The sequence below is a fragment of the Panthera uncia genome (genome assembly GCF_023721935.1).
Source record: "Panthera uncia isolate 11264 chromosome C1 unlocalized genomic scaffold, Puncia_PCG_1.0 HiC_scaffold_4, whole genome shotgun sequence".
NCBI lineage: Eukaryota > Metazoa > Chordata > Mammalia > Carnivora > Felidae > Panthera > Panthera uncia.
Genome location: NW_026057585.1, coordinates 6,955,787 through 6,974,532, shown reverse-complemented (window position 1 = coordinate 6,974,532; position 18,746 = coordinate 6,955,787). Strand labels below are relative to the sequence as shown.

General features: G+C 50.2%; 1 protein-coding gene across 1 annotated transcript in view; it reads right to left on the bottom strand.

Annotated features, from left to right (window-relative positions):
* IGSF3 (immunoglobulin superfamily member 3) overlaps positions 1–18,435 on the bottom strand; it is a 93,887-nt gene extending 75,452 nt beyond the window's left edge. The window contains exons 1-2 of the mRNA XM_049618371.1: positions 18,349–18,435; positions 17,005–17,687 (exon numbers count right to left, since the gene is read on the bottom strand). Of these exons, the coding sequence (XP_049474328.1) occupies positions 17,005–17,047 (43 nt within the window). The 5' untranslated portion in view covers positions 17,048–17,687; positions 18,349–18,435. The remainder of the gene's footprint in view (positions 1–17,004; positions 17,688–18,348) is intronic.
* Positions 18,436–18,746: the final 311 nt, after the last annotated feature.

Below are 18,746 nucleotides of genomic sequence, written 5' to 3'. Positions count from 1 at the left end.
TGAAGCTCTGGAACTTTTTCCTGAAGCTCCCTGTCTAGATCCGCCGATGATTGAGACGCTCAAGCTGGTCACCAGTGGATACCGGCCACCGAAACATTCCCCTACACAAGCCACTGGACACGCTGCTACCCCTGGAGAGAGCGGCCATCTCCCTACCACAGCTCGTGGGCAGGGAGCCCCTACCCTGGAAAGCTAAAAGGCTTTGGTATTAGAGGCAAGAAGTAAACTCACCCTCCAAGACCACTAAGCCCCGGAGGTAGAACGAGAGGCAGCCAGTGAGCTCTAACCCCTTCCACGCAGACCTCTGAGCAAACCGTGTCAGAAGTAGGTGCTGAAGCGTAACCTGAAGACCACGTATCACCTGGACCCTGCACAAGCAGCAGGGAGCAGCGCCACTCTGTTACAGCTTCAGGTCTGGCTTCCACCACCACGACTTCCCGGCCAAGGGCAGAACAATCGAAGTCTTATGCTGGAAGGAGGCCCTCCTCCCCTGTGACTGCATCCGAGGCCCGGGGCCCTTGGCCCCCAGGATGCTCGGGCCTGGGGGAAGGGGAAGAGGGGGGAAGAAATGCAAGAATACTGGCTCTTAGCTGCCTCCGCCAGGAGATGACACCTGCCACTTCCTCACCCATTTTACTAAGAACAGGCACATGACCCCAGAAAACCGTGCAGATCTGGAGGGCTATGCGTGTATCTGTGCTGTCTCTGACACATCATCATAAGCCCTGGCCTCTCGTTCCCAAGGCCTGACCCGTATTTTCAGATGAATTCAAGGTCCCATTACTTAGGTCTTCCATCATTACCTCAAAGCCTCAGTGGCAAAGACCAGACAGCATCGTCCTAAAATCGATCCCCTCTTTCAAATGTCCATTTTATGTCATCACGCTCAAACACTCAGAGGCAGCTTCTAGATGTCCCCCTTTCTCCGCATTCAATCAACCCGTCTCTCAGCAGTTCCTTCACTCCTTTACAATTTTCCTCCGATATCTTCCTCCATTTCCTACTGCTGTCACCTCAAACCTCACCACCTATAACCGAATTATTCCACTCAGCTTTTGCTGTCTTCCCTTCTAACCGACCCGGCACATGGTGGCCTCCCCCTCCCCCTCAAGGTCCCCATTCCTAGCTTCTCCCCTGCTCACAACGCCTCTCACTGCATCCATCAAGGGTCACCTTCTAAGCCTGCAGCTCGCCATGCTCTAGAATCTGCCTGTGGAATTAGGACATAATCTCGCCGTTCTCCGACAGCGCCTTGGCCACTCCTGTCTCTGCAGGTCTGCTCATGCCATCCGCTGCTCAGAATGTCCTCCTGCTCTTCCCACACAAATCCTAATCCCACCTCAGGATCCATTCCAAATACAATCTCCTTGCTCCGGCTTTGCCGGCCAAGGGACTTCCCTCTCTCCCTTCTGGCTCACCATGGGGCTGAACGCTGGCTCTGAATAGTGTGCATGTGGATGATAAGCCGAATCGTACTGTTTTATGAGAATAAATCCTTATTTCCTGCTCCTTTGAGGGAGAGTCTAATATAGGTTGCCGTCAACTGTAAGTAGCCAAAAACACCAACTCGACTGGCTGCAACAGTGAAGACAGAAAGTATGGAGGCCAGCCTGTCAGTCTTTAGTGGTTCTGTGATCAAGGACCCTGGTTCCTCACCTCTGAGGGCTCAACAGACTTCCTTTCCTCATGGTGATAAGATGGCTGCCTCATTTCCAAGAATCTAGTGGAAGGAGCTGTCCTCCTCCTGTGTGTGTGTGTGTGTGTGTGTGTGTGTGTGTGTGTGTGTTTTGAGAGAGAGACAGAGACATCACCAGTGGGGGAGGGGCAGAGAGAGGGAGAGAGAGAATCCCAAGCAGGTTCCACGCTGTCAGTACAGAGCCTGACACAGGGCTCGAACTCACGAACCTCGAGATCATGGCCTGGGCCGAAACCAAGAGTTGACGCTTAACCGACTGAGCCACCCAGGCGCCCCTTCTGTGTTTCTTTTTAAGAGAAGACATTTTTCCCAGAATCCCCACAGCAGACTCTCCTCATATCTCACTGGCCAAAACTCTGCCAAACGCCCATGTCTAAACTATGGGCCTTTATGACTGGCTTAGATTAGTCGACTTTTATTTTGGAGCTGGAAGCAGGGTCACTTTTCCTTGAGTAGCACAGAGAGAGAGGCATGACCTTCAAACCAAGTCAGGGCTCCGCCATCAAGAAAAGAACGGCTGCCACGTAGGCAACCAACGGCATCTGCCAGAGGCGGGGACCGATGTCACATATTTGTGTTTTCCTAACTTGCCACCCCCATCCTGTGCTGGCACATAAGGGTGCTCAACAAAGAGCTGTGGAATTGAGCTGAACTAGAAATTATCCTGTGGGTGTGAGAAAATAGCATGATAATAGAGTGGACACAATTGGACATTTGTGCAGAGAAACTGGAGAGAAGGCCAACAAATCCAAACAGATGCAAAAAAAGTACTTAGCAGAGGAGGTTTGGGGAAGCTTCGGTCCAAGCCCTAGGCTGGACCCGACTCCCAGTTCCACAGATACGGAGTAGGCCACAGGCCAGAGCACCAGGCTTCTCCCAGCAGGGCCCAGCTGGGCCTTCTCCTCAGTTCAACCCTTGCCTCCAATGGGCCAGCAATCTACATCCAGCCCACAACCCATCAGGCACAAAGGAGGCTCACAATGAGGACAGTCGGTGCCTAGCAAGTAACTGGGCACTTCGTGGGCACACACAAATGCGTTGAATATGAGAACACGTGAGGTCTGGGCTGTAAAAGCGAGGGCTCCCTCTGACTCTGGACTAAAGGGACGGGTCTTTCCATTGCTGATAGGTCTCTCCTCCCTCCTTTCTCTGGGGCCATCCCGCTCAGATCTCTTCCTTCATGTCAGCTTTTCCCACAACCTCTCCCAGATTCTCTGGGCTGCTGACAGCACCTGAGCCTGGGAAACGTGCCAGGAACTGCACAAAAACCATACCAAACACAAGGCTCCGAAGTCCCATCGAGGCACCCTGTCTACATCACAGGTCCCTGAGTTTCAGCTCTTTGAAATTTTAAAATTCCTTTTCCAGTAGGGTAGCAAGCATGTCCTTGGCTGAAGAAAACCGTGTGAAATGCAGCATGCTCCCAGAGTTCATTGATTACAACGCATAGTCAACATTCGATACAGATTGACTCAACAACTAGTACGTTGAACCATATGATGCTGTTGGTATTCAATGGTTTCTGACCTACTAACGTGGCAATGTCACACAATTCAACCTAATATCTACTCCATGCCAGGCAAGAGGTGAAGGAGGGGCTTGGGATGCCATGATCAACAAACAACACACAGATACAATCCCTGTCCCGATGGAACTTACAGTCTGGTGCGTTAGACCGCTAATTAAAAAGTAATACACCGTTCAGCTTCACTACTATAATTAATTATACGTGTACTTATTTGTGGACTTGCTTGATTTCTTTGCTAGCCTGTAAGCTACATAAGGGTGCTGGCTGCTGTCTTTTCTATAGAACACACTGCCAAGCACACAGCAGAACACATTAGATAGCTGTTAAATTTACTAATTCATGTTAAAATACACAAGTGCAGGTGCTGTGGAAGAATTGGGGGGTAAGGATCAGGGACTCCACTAGCTTGGAAATTCCAATATTGCTAATAATGTCAAATTAGGTCTTCGTGAAACAGGTATTTATGCCACATATAATTGACCGGCAGTGTATTACACAGGGTTTCATAGGGACTATTTAAAATACTTAAGAGAACAAACTGTTTTCAAGCACAATCCAGTTTTTCAGAAACTCCATTTACATAAACAATTGGTGCGCTAATTGCAAATCATTCTTATTTCTCTCCTAAAGCAGGATCCCCTAAGGATCTTTATTAGGCGCTCGATTAGCCTAGTTTGAGTTACAGTATTTACTTAAAAGTAATAACAGCGAAGTTCTTGAAAAATATTTGGTAATTCTAACATTTTACTAATTCAAACCAATCGTCTTTGTTAGTCTATGTTGCTAGGGATTTCACCGTCACATTAAGACAAAGCACCGAAGTCTGAACCTGCAGTTCGCCAAATTCCTCTGCAGGACACTTCTGACAGCAAGAAACTGAGCCAACATCAGAAAGGGGTTGAAACCAGAAAATCAAGAAAGGATGATGTGAAAAGAAACTGTAATCCAGTTTAGTCTAATAAACGATGCACATGAAGTCACATTCCAATGGTAAGCAGAGCACGTGAAAGTTTTAGGTCCTGCACCCTCGAACCTGTCACGGATCTGATATAATGTAATGTAATGACAAATGTCAGTGAACACCGTGGACCAGCAGGCCTCTTATCTACCTCGCAGCCTCTCCTTGAGAGCCAGTCCCGGCCACACTGCACAGACACCAATGAGCTTGGACGGTATCTCCGAGCGCATCTGGCCTCTCGTTCTCTGCACCGGCTCCGAGATTTGCTAACACACTAGTCACATTCATGGGGCGTCTTGAACTCTCTCGACATGGCAAATCATCAGCAGGCCCTGTCCCCACGCCAAAAGCAAACAAAAGCCCGTCGCCGGCAAGGAGGACACCCGGTCTCTCCGAAGGATGCCAAAGTCCCCATCCTGCCTCCTTTGCAGAACCCTGCAAATCTCCCCGATGCAGGCAGGATGAGCAAGGCGTGGGGGAGATTATGCTCTGAATGTCTTAAGAGATTAGTTACTTAAAATCCTCCACATGACTTCAGTCATCCCCGTTACAGATGACAGAGTAAAAGCCTACTTGATTAAAGCCGAATGCCTATACATTTGCAAAAGGCAAAATATGGAGAAGAAAACAGGAGTCAGATTACTGATGGGCACGGCATCAGCACCAGGACGTCAGGGGCTGCTGAATAAATCATGACAAGGAGGCACATGCAGTAATCATAGATTCACCATAAATACCGCAGCCCTCAAGGCTCTCATATTTACTTACTTTCCCCCAAAGCATAGACTGGATCCGGCCTTGTCCTCGAATGAGGCCTGTCTCTCCCCAAATTCCAAATATGGGAAATGACAGCTCTTCTGTGGCAGGGGTAAAAGTGGGAAGGCAAATGTTTGTATTACGTAATGTTTTAATTTTAAAACAAAGACTGTGTATGCCAGAGACTCTCTCTCTTCTGTTCGGGGCATTTTCCAGTCCTTCTACCACTCGCCCCCAACCCAGGCCACGGCAGTCTTTTCCTCACCCCCAGAATAATTCCCCTTTAGGATAAAAGGATTACATGTGAGATCCGTGAGGATCCTTTCAAAATACATTCAAGCCTAGAGGCACTTGAGGTCTCTGTGTCCTTCCTCCCTTCGAGAAGTCCGCTGAGGGTGTGTGAGGGGAAAGCTGTTCAGAAGAGTTGGATTCATTCAAGCGTGAGACAGGAGTTACAGATGCTGTTCCTCCAGCCAGAAAGGTGCCAGGACACCCGGCTAGGGGCCACAGCCCCCGTTCCAACGGAGGGACGGAGAAAGAGCCAGGCAAGGCGCTCAGATGTGGTCTTGTGTTTCTGTAACGAAATAATAGAAGGCAGACGGCAAAACGGTCCACCATGCCATCTTCTGTACTAAAACATCAGAAGACATTAAGAAACTGTTCAGCACATCATTTCTAAACAGCATCATAAAGAGGGTTGCCTGGTTTCGGAACGAGCCTAGACAGAATGACTCTACCTGCACAGTCACTCCCTATAGTTTATTGGAGACGTGTCCATCCGGGAAGCAGAATTCCCAACAGACCAGCCATCCCCAAACCAACACAAAACCACCGCGGAACAAAACCGATGACGAACGCCAGAAAGGCCTCCGAGAAGGATGGCGCCCTGTCCCAGACGCTCTGGGGAGCAGCGGCCACCAGCTTTGGGGTGGAGGGGACTCCCACCAGGCACAGTTTCCAACCCCGAGTCTCAGTGAACTGGTGGAGACAGGAGAAGCGCTGGTGAAGCTGGAGAGAAGTGGATGGATGCGTGGGGAGGGTCAGCCCTAGGTCAGATGACGGCACCTGGCAAGAGCCTGGATCCCACTGAGACAACACGGCAGTTTCTGGAAAATGGGGCCAACATGGAGAGGGCCCTGAGCCGTCCCCACAGCCTCTCCTCCCAAGGCTCTCCTGGGAAGCAGGGAGGCGGAGTCCTAGGTCAGGGACATAGCAACCTTCCCGCCACCACACCCCCAACATAAGGGTGCTCAGGAGAAAGCCCAGTGTGGATGTGTCTCCTGTCTGATGGCAAGTATGTGACTGCTCTAGTTCTCTTCTGTTCCGGCTTCCTAGAAATTCAGAGCTAAGAGTGAGATTCCCAGTTCCCACAGACAGACAATATCCCCCGCAGTTAATAAGGGCATTCTACATCTCCAGGACTTGGGATATTTGTGTATTTTCAAGAGAAAGAATTTGCCCTCGCTGGGCCACCCACCCCAATCTCCCCCAATCACTGGTACTCCTCTTTTAGTCATCAAGGGCCCTTTGTCACAGCCGATGGGGTATGTGTAATCGCCTCTGCTAAAGAGGTGACAACAAACCAGGAGGAAAGTAACAGGAAGAGAAAAGATTTTGCACCTCAGGGACAGAAAAGAGTTCCCAAATGTCAGAGTGTTTTTAATTACTCTATTTATTAAGATTAAAAAATACAGATCAGGTGACTTCTTAGAACATGTGTCATGATTATACCTTTTAATTCCTGGTATGTGAGAAAACGGAACAATGAGCTGCTTGTAGCCAGCACTCAAATATTTGCTGAATGAACAGATAAAGTCTTTTTTTTTTTTTTTTTTTTTTAATGTTTATTTATTTTTGAGAGAGAGAGAGATGGTGCATGAGCAGGGGAGGGGCAGAGAGAGAGGGAGACCCAGAATCCAAAACAGGCTCCAGGCTCTGAGATGTCAGCACAGAGACCAACGTGGGGCTCGAACTCACGAATCATGAGATCATGACCTGAGCCAAAGTCAGACGCTCAACCGACTGAGTCACCCAGGCACCCCAGATAAATAGTCTTTTTAGGAAAGTGTTGCAAGTAGTTTCTAATGGAACAGTGGTCTTGGGATGGGCGGTAGGAACATCAAACCCTGCTGTTGAAGAAAAGCAGACTAGGACATGTGAACCCAATGACCATCCCTCCAAAACGGTAACTATTTTAAAAATCTGGTGTAAAGGTGAACGATCCAAGAAACCCGCATGTGCTCCCAGGGATTTAAAGACAGTCATAACCAGCGAACCTGAGAAGTAACCCAACACTTTGAAATGATAATCTTTTTACAGAAACAGCCGCTTCTGCAGGGCTAGAGGAAAAAGTGCTCTTTTAGGTTAAGGTCTTAAATGTCTGGTAGCCAGCAACCTCAGTGGCAACATTAGTACAATTCATTCTACACGGAAGAATCACTTGGGAACTGAAAATGCAGGAAAACTGGGACACCTGGGGGGCTCAGTCAGTTAAGCATCCGACTTCAGCTCAGGTCATGATCTCACGGTTTGCAAGTTCAAGCCCCGTGTCAGGCTCTGTGCTGACAGCTCGGAGCCCGGAGCCTGCTTCCCATTTTGTGTCTCCCTCTCTCTCTGCCCCTCCCCTGCTCACACTCTGTCTCTCTCTCTCTCTCTCTCTCTCTCTCAAAAATAAATAAACGTTAAAAAAAAAATTTTTTTAAGAAAATGCAGAAAAACTTGTCCAGTTTTCCCCCTAGTTAGTCTATGAACAAATAAAGAACTTGACTGAATTAGACCCCAAACCCAATATTTATGCTTGTCCTCTTAACAAGTTTTAAATAGGCTTCATTTTCATTCAACATAATTTCAAAATTATAATGAAAACAGTCAACAAAATATGTGTGTACTCAATTTGTTAAATTTATGTGCTTGGGGAAAAAAAGAGTCCGAATAAACAAGTCAATTATTTTCATTAAATACATTAAAATTTAAGGGTAGTGTTTTTATTATGACTCTTGCCTTAATACACCAGGACAAAATTATTCCACGATATAGCTATTGAATGAGGCTCACTACTCCCCCACTGATTTCACAAATTACAGTTCCAACTAGCTATAAAATAACCAAATCAGTTCTGATATGGCCATAAAATTAAGCCTGAAAAAACAGTGAGGCAAATCACCCCTTTAAAATCAAGTGGTTGAACAATACGTTCTACATGATTCCATTTATGTCAGAAAAAAAAAAAATCTATATTTGCGTGAGTATGCATGCATAGAAATTATAGAGAAAGACCTGGAAGAATATATATCAAACTGTCAAGAACATATATCAGACCTCAATAAGGGGCATGGGGTGGAGAGGGGAACTTTCACATTTTACTCTCTGTCTGTACCGTTTAGATTTTTTACAACAGAACTATATTCCCGTGTTACCTCTGTCAACAAATTAAAATCCAAAAAAACAAAGCAAACAAATATAATCTACCTTCTGAAATTGAAACCAATCTCTCAGGACCTTACTTTTATTCAACACGTTACCCTAAAGCACCGTATTTGCTGTTTTAAATTACGACTTAATTCAAATTAAGTCTTCAGTGGCATTTAAGATTGATGGCATTGTTACATCTAAGACGTTGTGAAGTTTCTCTGCAAGTCTTTTAAAAAAAAAAAAAAGAGAGAGGAGTAGGATGTCCCTGGACAGGACAGGTGTGGTTTGACCTGTAGCAATGGATGCTCAACTCCAGTCTCCCGTTCCTCTTTCTACGGAAAGTCGCCCTAGCAAAGTCAATCGAGGTCACCAAAGCAACCAATTCATGGCAAACACCATCGAGGATATCCATGTCCCCTGGGGTTCTCAAAGTAACCCGTGGGGTTGTCAGAAAGCCGGCCACCTTGGACATTTCAAAACACCTAACAATGACAACACTTCCCCTATCATGGAGACACAGGACTAAGACCGAACAGGCAAGGCCACGTGGGTCCTTTGGTCATGGACTAAGCAGAGTGCCAGATTAATTTTGCTGCAGAGCTGAACTACATCACTCTATCAAGGGTGAGCAGTCATACTGGTTACCACATAGGAAAAACAGATTAATTACTACTTAATGCTGACAGACAGAGGATTTCAAATGTATGGGGCTCCTGAGGGAAGGGAAGTTAATAAAAGGGGTCCGTGAGAAGGAGGTCAGCAGCCTGCCTCATGACACATCTCTGTCACCAATACACCACAGGCAGGATCCGGTGCCCTGCGGGCAGAGACGGCGTTCTCTGAAGACACCATGAGAAAGGAGGTATGGACTGTGCTCCAGAGAATGGGAAAATGGGTATTACAAACAAAAACAATATCAAATACACAAAAATAACGCCAACTTAAGGCAATTCTGAACATGCTCCCAGACATCAAGGCATCATAATGGGAAAGAACACACAACTGGTATTGGATTTTTTGCCCCATTTTAAGAAAGGAAGGCCTAGGGACCTGAAGGTCAAGGGGAAGACGCCACCACTAGAAGACGGGACACCAGTTTCTTTGAGTTCACAGTTTTGTCAGAATGTCGTTGCCCTGGTTTTTGATGGGTACACGAAAGCTCGTCCCTTGGTGCAGGAACAGGTCCCCTGGACCCCCACCTCCGGCCTTCTCTCACCAGTGTTCCTCCAGGTACCCACTTACAGCTCTCTGGTATCTTCCTTCTGTCTCAGGCCCAAATATCCACACTTCATGCCGACCGCTCCAATTCTTACCAGCCAGCACACTGACATTCAGGCTCCTCCACCCCTTGAGAAGCCTTCTCAAAGCAGCCCGATGTGCCCAGGGTGTCCTTCACCCCACAGTTCTGCCAGGACCTCGCTCTCCCATTACTTAAGAAATGTCTGGGGCGCCTGGGTGGCTCAGTCGTTGGGCGTCCGACTTCAGCTCAGGTCACGATCTCGCAGTCCGTGAGTTCGAGCCCCGCATCGGGCTCTGGGCTGATGGCTCAGAGCCTGGAGCCTGTTTCAGATTCTGTGTCTCCCTCTCTCTGCCCCTCCCCCGTTCATGCTCTGTCTCTCTCTGTCTCAAAAATAAATAAACGTTAAAAAAATATTAAAAAAAAAAAATGTCTAACATTCCAGCTTTTCCAGAAAGCCTTTCCAGACTGACCACTCATAAGCTACTCCAGCCTCAATCTCCCTCCTGGACAGAGTTTCCTCACTACTCCTGCTGAGCTGAAAACAAGAACAAACTTGCCTGGCCCCTCCCTCCCCAAAGGACACCTGTCTTCCATCCTCAGAGAGCACAGACTATCAATGTCTTCCTCTCCATTTGCAAAGTGATTTACCATTTGTTTTACGGCTGGCCTTAGATGATCATCCCCTAGAAGACAGGGACAGGGTGGCGTTCAGCAAAGCCTGGGTCACTGGGATGACAGGGAATAGGGTATTTGGATGAATTTAATTAAAGGGTTAACAGAGGATTAGACAGAAACTTTGCTTCAACTCTCGTTATTATAAAGCCTGTTATAAAGGCTTTTGAAATACATCTGACCACTTTCCAGCCTGAGTAGAGTTAATATAATTTAATCTGTGATTTAGGATCTTACAGTGCCCTGAGGCTCATCATTCTCTTCTGCTACTATAATTATAGATGCGGAAGATGTAGAGACTGGACTGACGGTGCCCTGGAAGCCGATTTCGAGAATAAATCCTCGCTACCACATCTTGTGAACTCGGCCTTTCGGAAAGTGGAGTTCAAAATAATAGAAACAAAATCCCACTTAATTGGAGGTTCCAGTTAAGGAGGTCCATTGCCATGGTCTTTGTTAAGTCCCCACCACTGTGGCCCACAATTAGCCACTTAATAAAGCATTCCTGATGAAGGAATTTGGCAACATGTGATTTTCTACAAATGTAAGCTTGATTTTGACGCAACCACTCATTTCTTTGAAAATCAAGGGGCATTCACACACAGGTGTCCTAAATTTCCTTAAATTAAAAACCAACCCTTCACGAAGAGTTAGCTGTGCTCACTTCCAAGCCGCAAAGAAACAGGTGTCCAATCATAGCAAATGAGGAGCTCCCAAAGGAACCTCAAAATATTAATCAAGGAGCCATAACAGAGGATGCACAAGGCCGGGGACCACGGGAGGCCAGCAGTGAAGCCACTTCATTCAGTTTCTAGGTCGGGGCTCCGCCGAAGTGGTCTGCCTGGGCCCTAGGGGCTCAGTCTAAGCCCAAATCCCAAACGCCTTACAATCGAAGCCAGTTCTCTGTGTCCTCACCATCCGAGATGAACTGGACCCTGAAGACCCCTGACAGTCATTTCTCTGAACCCTAAAGGGCCACTCTACCACCATTATGACCACAGACTCCTCAGCACCATCAGGACTCTACTGGGAATAGAACGCTCCCCGCGTGGAAACCCTGCCCGTTTCTGAAAGCCAATAAAGTCCTCTCACACGGCATCTTCCCAGCAACCGCTGCCTACCCTGAACTTTACTTTGAACTTCACAGGGGTCCGTGAACGGAAGTCAGGAGGTATGTGAACTTGAAGAAAAAAAAAAAATGACAGCTTTATTTGCAGCTAACCTCTAAGTGAATGCGAACCGTTTGATTACGAATGTAGGCAACCACCATGGCAATGTCTCCGGGACCTGTGACTCTGTCACAACGCAAGTCACACATGCCTTCAGATCACCTCACAGTTGACACAGATGCCTCAACACACCGTTTTCATTCTTCACTGTGCCATAATTACGGTAATTGTTAGAACTGCTGTTTGAGCTAGTTATTTAATGTGCTCCTAAGAAGCGTATTGCTATGATCCTAAATTTGTTTAATGTTTTGATGACTGTATTTCAATAGAACTCATTTCCTCTGTTAGTTGATGTATTTTTATTTATGAATTTCAAAGTGTTACCCAAAGAAAGGGTCCATAGGCTTTCCCAGACCGCTCAAAGGACCCAGGGACACAAAAAAGGTTAAGAACCCCTGTTGAGTGGTATAAAAGCATAGGCCCTGTAGCCAATCTCTAGCTCTTGTCCTTTGAGCACAATGATTTAAATTCCCTGAACCTTGAGTTTCCTTATCATGATCAAAGGAGCCGACACAGAAACCATTTATTCAACCAAAAAATCAACTGAATGCCTACTTTGTGCCGGTACGCGCAGAAGGCCGAGTTCTGGGGCTACAGCAGTGAACACGCCAGAGATGGTCCTTAATACAGAAGGGCTTGCTCTGTGAAGGGTTGAACGGTGACTGGCACATGAGCATTCTATAAACACTGCAGAACAGTACTATTGCTAAAACCACAACACTGCCTGCGTAATCATATGCTGATTTATGTTGCTTCCCGAGTAACAAACTCTTGGCTCATCTGGCTCAGGCCCTCCCAATAAGGCTTCTTAGAGGCCAGGGGCTGGGCCTGGGTACTCACAGAGGGGCAGCGGGTGACATGGAAGGGCACAGGGTTTGAACCAAATGATCTTGGCTTCAAAACCCCGTGCTGCCGCTTACTAGCTCTGCCACTCCGCCGGCAGCCCATAGCCGTCCCTCCAAAATTGGCTCTCTCCTTCCCCAGCAGTAACACAACCCTGTTTTTAGCTGTACGCTCGGAATGAAGGATGGTATTTCCCAGCCTACCTGGCAGTCACATACGATCACGTACTCGAGTTCTAGCCGATGGGGATAGAAGCAGAAAAAGAGACGTGTGCAACTTTCAGGAAGTGTTCTTAAATTGGGAGGTCTTGCCCTTCACCATTCCTTCTCCTCCTCCCCGATGGCTAGGGCCAGCACAGCCTTCTTGGACCATGCCATGACCTTGGGAATGGAGGCATGCACATGGAACAAGACAGAAGGGGCCTCCACACCACTGTGGAGCACCGTATGGAACTGGGGGACAGTAGTCTACTGAAGCAAGTTCCTTAAACTCCCTGGACCTCAGTATCTCCACCTACAAAAAGGTGACCACGTGAGACATCTATCCAGCGAGGCTATTTTAAGGACTTAACAAGATAGGGCTTGCTTCACAGCAAAGGCCAGAGCCAGGAGAGGCGGTACTGTTCTGCTGCTATGCAAAATGCAGGAGACCGGGACATCTTCACAGCCCTGGGTGCACAGAGGTGGCTCGATAATTCACACAGCTGAAAGGCATCCTGGCCTGTCTAGTCCTCCTGACAACAATTCCCTTCTCCGGTGGGGCGCCTGGGTGACTCAGTCGGTTGAGCGTCTGACCTCAGCTCAGGTCACGATCTCACAGTTCGTGAGTTCGAGCCCTGCATCCAGCTGGCTGCTGTCATCTGTCAGCTCACAGCCCGCTTCAGATCCTCTGTCCCCCTCTCTCTCTGCCCCTCCCCGCCTCCCAAAAAAGAATTCCCCTCCCCAGCACCCTTGTTAAATGGTCCCCAGGAAAGGGAAGTGCACCACCTCTGGGACAGCTGGTGGGGACCTGTTTGTTCATCCATAAATCACCATCGTCAGAGCTCTTCCCCCTACTGCCCCACACTGCCTCGCTTCTCCCTTCTGCCTTTGATCACGAGTCCTGCCCCAGAGCTCACACTCGTCAGAACATCAAAGTACCTTTCGATCTCTTTCGGAAGAACCCTCTGGCCTCTACCCGAAGAAGCCTTCCCTAACTGACTGGGAGGTAGGTGATCACTGCCTCAGTCCCATCGTATTCAAGGGAGAGGCTGCCCAAACTCTACAATGAAATTCTCTCCCACTGAAGGAGAACCCACCCGTATGGCCACTAGCCAGCCACGGACTCTCCTGTGTTGATCCAGAGATGTTCCAAGCTCCTACATTTCTCCTTGCTAACTAACTACTTTTAAAGCTCTTTCATCTTGTTTGCAACATCAGCATTGGTCTAGGAGGGCATCACTACTCATGGTTATGCAGAGCCGAAATCTGCTTCATGTGCCTGAAGCTTATATTCATCTTTCCTGATTGTCCCCTTCCTGTTATTGCAAACACAAATCCTTTTCGGTCTCTCCCACGTGGCTGTCATCTTTCCATGTCACTGTCACTCATGCAGGCTGCTGCCAGGCACAGCCACAGCCTCATTCCCTCCTTTCCACATGCATGCTCCTACTCTCTCCCCTCATCTTCTGCCCCTGTCTCCACCCATCAGCACTGGTGACTTTACTATCCTCATGGCTCAACCAGGCCCCGGCATAAGATGGCTTTGGAATTGGAACGAGGGTGGCCGTGGCAGCCAATGGCTCCCAAGTTGGGTGGGGCACCCCGAGCTACCAGAGAAAGAAACAAGACACAGTGGTCAAGGAGGCAGGAAGCAGTACGCATGTGGCTTCAGCAGGACAAAGACAAGGGCAGGACTCAGCACCCAGACAGGCAGAAGAGGAGGAAGCTGATCCAAATCCCAGACACTGGCAGAGGAAGGGCGCAGAAAGCACAGGCCTAACGATGTGGAGGGAGTTGCAGGCAGGTGAGAGATGGTCCTGTCCGCACCCTCACGTACTGTCATAGGGTGTTCTGCCTCAAAGTGCCATTTCTGGAGGCTGGCGGCACCCATGTCAGTGCCAGAGGACTCAGCCTTATCCTACTTTTTACAAACAAAATTATATTCCAGGTGTGTGTGACCCACAGGAGCATAAAACCTCAGGATTCTTTGCTCTTTGAAATTACACATTAATTTACGTTACACAGCAAGAATGCTGACGCATGAATCAGCCCACACCAGACCGCAAGCCAAGCGGGAAGTACGACCCCCAACCTGGGTTCTGTTCCCTCCCAACACCTCCTGCTCTCCAAGGTTAACAGCAGCGGAGTAGCAAGACCCCCTCCTGGCCATGCTGAGAGTCACTGGGGAAGGGGAGAAGATGAGACTCCACCGGAGGGGTGTGTGCAAAAACACCAGGCACGAAACCTTCCCACCCTCACCCACGTCTGGTCATCTGCCATTGCTCCCCTTCAAGGCCACCTTGACATTCATTTCCTGGCCCACGACACCTGTTTATACACGAAGCTGGGAGTGGAGGGAAGATAACAGTGTGCCCAAGCTCCACTCCAGAGTCGCCCAGAGGGCAAACAGCAGGGGGGGGGGGGGACCCGCAGGAGGCCACACATTTCTAGAGCAGCCGGGAGAAACAAAAGGCACAAAAGTCACAGTTCCCTGTTTTGCCTTTGGCGGTTCCTCCTCCAGCCCCGGTCCCACCCTTCCACCCAACCCTCTTTCCCACCTTAGCCATCCAACCCCGCAGGGCTTTCCTTGTTTGTCCTCGTGAATCCACATGAATCACTAATTACTGATTTAAACCCAGACACTAAGTGAATGACAAATACAGTATAACAAATACCACTAGGCTATTTAGCACTGGCGAACCCAGAGCTACCTGCCTTAACTCTGCCTGAACAGACAGGAGACACGGGACACTGGATCCTAACCCACACCGGGGCAGAACACTGACTAAATTGCCAACAGACCGGCGTCTGTGTGTGTGCTAGGGCGGGGAGGGCTGGCTCTAATGAACTCACACACTGCTTCTTTCACTTGGAATTACCTAGGGGAGCAGAGAGCTGGACATCGAAAGTTTCAAAAAGCTCCCCCAGGGGCGCCTGGGTGGCTTGGTTGGTTAAGCGTCCGACTTCGGCTCAGGTCATGATCTCACGGTCCGTGAGTTCGAGCCCCGCGTCGGGCTCTGTGCTGACAGCTCAGAGCCTGGATTCTGTTTCAGATTCTGTGTCTCCCTCTCTCTCTGCCCCTCCCCTGTTCATGCTCTGTCTCTCTCTGTCTCAAAAATAAATAAATGTTAAAAAAAAAAAATTAAAAAAAAAAAAGCTCCCCCAGTGATTCCAACATGCGCCTAAGTTTGAGAACCACCAACTGAACATTTATTAGGTGTTCCAGACGTGTTTCAAAGCAGCCGAGATATTTAGGACACCTTATAGCCTTGAACTGGCAAGACAGGCCTTGGCAGTATCATCCCATTTTACAGAGATTCACATGGCAATCGTGATGAGACTGAGATTCTAATCAGGTTCTCTAACTCCAAAATCCGTTCTTTCCGCCCAACTGTGAACTCTTGCATGGGTAGAGACAATGCATGAGAGCCATCTCCACTGCCGGCAGCTCAGGCATAAACTCCGTAAATGCAAAATATCTAGATTTGGAGATGCAAACACCAGAGGCAGGTGTGATGCCCTCTTCCAAACACAAGGGACAGAACCATACAGAGAGATCAGAAGGTGTGCTCGTGTGCGAGGTCTGAGGAGACAGACGGAGGATGCGTGAGATCCCGGCGTGGGAGTTTATCCTAGACCCGAGATGTGTCCCTCTAATGCCACACTGAAGATGGTGCTCATCGGCATGGAGAGCATGGGCAAAGGAGGGGGGACCTCTGCAATGAGGAGGGAATCCCCAAGAGAGGTGACAAGGGTTCGCCTCTCAGGGCCACAGTTCGTCATCCTGCTCTAGGCGTTGTGGCCTTCTGCAGCGGGCCCCCCCACCAATCTGAACACACCCCCTCCCAAGCAGCTTTCCACTCCTCGGGTCTTTCTTCCTGCCAGAACTACGGTCTGAGGCTCCTTGCTGAGGGGACGTAAGACAGGTACCCCCACACATTTAGTCTCCAGACCGCTTGGGCAGGGCAACGCATCCCTTCACCACCCTACTCCACTCATGCCTACTTCCTCCTCCAAAAAAGCCCCCCCAAAAACCCAAAAAACAAACAAACACACAAACAAAAACATCTTTACCACCAAACCAACTTTCCCCACAGTAAGAATAACGTGCCCACTCCAAATTAGGAACTGATGTGGACCAACACAGAAGGGAAGACACTGAAGTTTATGACACTACAAGAAGCCAACCCACGAGCCACACGGAGTCCCTAAACCACCAACTGGCAGATGGGGGCAATCTCATCACAGGGCCCGGGACAGACACTTCAAGGACAGCAGATGTTCCTTCTTAAAGACAACCGGCAACATCCCATCATTCCTCCTGGTTCCTATTCTGACCTGTGACACACACCAGCTGCATCGTGGTGTCCCCCAAAGCCAAGTGTTGATGGGAAAGAACCACAAGGAATTACAGGAACCAACGGCAGGTTAAACTTTCACATCGATCGCACTGATAAGCGGAGACACTTACCCAGCACAGCCAGACAACTGAGCACTGGAAAAAAGCACTTCATGTCGGCAGCGGAGAAGAGACACCACACAGGACGCTTCCTCTTCTCTCCGCACTTAATCTCTCATTTCTGGCAATCCACTTATAGCTCCAGAGGGCAGTTTTGGAAACAGAACTTAACTCAAAAAATGAGAAGAGGTTAAAGAGAAGAGATCATCGGCAAGATGGGGGGCAGGGGGGAAGGGCGGCCAGTGGCTTGTGTTAAACTACCCTATGCTAAAGGAAGGGTCCAGAACAATTCTGAAGGCCCTCTAGGCTTCTGTCACATCCTGTGCCTTAGCGGTTTCCACTGGAATTGTAGATTGCAGTGAACTAATCCTCGAGGAAAAGGGAAAAAAGAGTCTGAGAAAATCCTTTCATCCGCTGATTATACAGGAATGTCCTTGGCTTCCCAGTGAAGGTGTCTGTAAGCTCCCTCATTCGGATTCCCCAAAGGGAAGACGGTAGGTTTTGTCAAAACCTTTGACAGCTAAATCGCCCGGGAACAGCACGGACTGTTTGGGTTTCTTCATCCAAAAGTCCGTCTCCATCCATGACGGTAGGTCACGGGGCCGCCACCTGCCCCAGACCTTCCCAGAACAAACGAAGCAAGTTGGCGTTCGGCGGCCCCGAAGCGAAGCCGGTCCCACAATGCCAGCCGATTTCTGAAAGAAACACAAGACAGATGTAGCCAAGGCGCACACAAGCGCCGCAAAACCGAGAGGGGCCGAGCGCCAGGCTGCTCCGGACGCCCGGGTCCCGTTCCTGGACCAGGACCGTCCACCCGTGCATTCTGACCTTGGGCAAGTCGCTCCACTGGCCCCCGCCTCAGTTTCCCCGCCCGGAGCCGGGCAATTGCGGGAAGCCTGCTGGTTCCTGCAATACTTTGCCCACACGGCTCACTCCAGGGCACTCCCTTAGCCTCCCGCCGAGCCCGGCGCCGCCGGGAGCCCCACCCTCCGCGGGGCACCTCGGGAGGGGGCTCGACGTGGGGCCGCCACTCCCGCTTCCACCTCCGGCCCCCGCCCCAAACGTGGGAGCTCCGCGCGCGCCGCGTCCCAGGTGGCCCCGCTATTGTTTTACCTTCCCGGCTGTTTATTTTTCGCTGGTTAGAAAGAAAAGAGACGGAGGGCGAAGCGAGCGGGGGGCTGCGCTTTCCGCTGCCGGGGCGCGCTCGTGGCCAGGCCAGGGGAGGGTCTGGGGCCCGACCCCGGAGCGGAGCCGGCCCCGCGCCCGCCACCGCCCTCCCCGCCCCCTGCCCCGGGCTCCCGGCTGCCCGCGCCGCCGCCCCTTCGCGCGCAGCCCGCGCCCCCACCGGATACTGACCTCGCCCCCGGCCCTCTCCCTCCGCGCGTCCGTCCGGCGGCCGGCGGTCCGGGCGCACGCCTCTGGGGACGCGCCGCCTCCTCCCTCTCCCCTCGCAGCCGCACCGGCAGCCGCGCTCCGGCCCCTCCCGAATCCCCGCCCCCCCGGCCCGGCCCGCAGCACCCGGGCGAGCCGCGCGCGGGGCGGGGGCGGGGGCTTGGGCAAGAGGCGCCGCCCCCGGGCCCGCCCCTTCCCCCGCCCGCGGAGAAGGGGCTGGCCAGGGGCCTGGCGGGGCGCTTGTGGGCTGGTGCTCCCGCCCAGGCGCACCTGCCCGGGGAGGGGGGCGGGGGGCACCCCAGGGCTGGGCACAGGGGGCGTGTGTGAGCCGGGCAGCTCCCAAAGTTCATCGGCGGTTCACA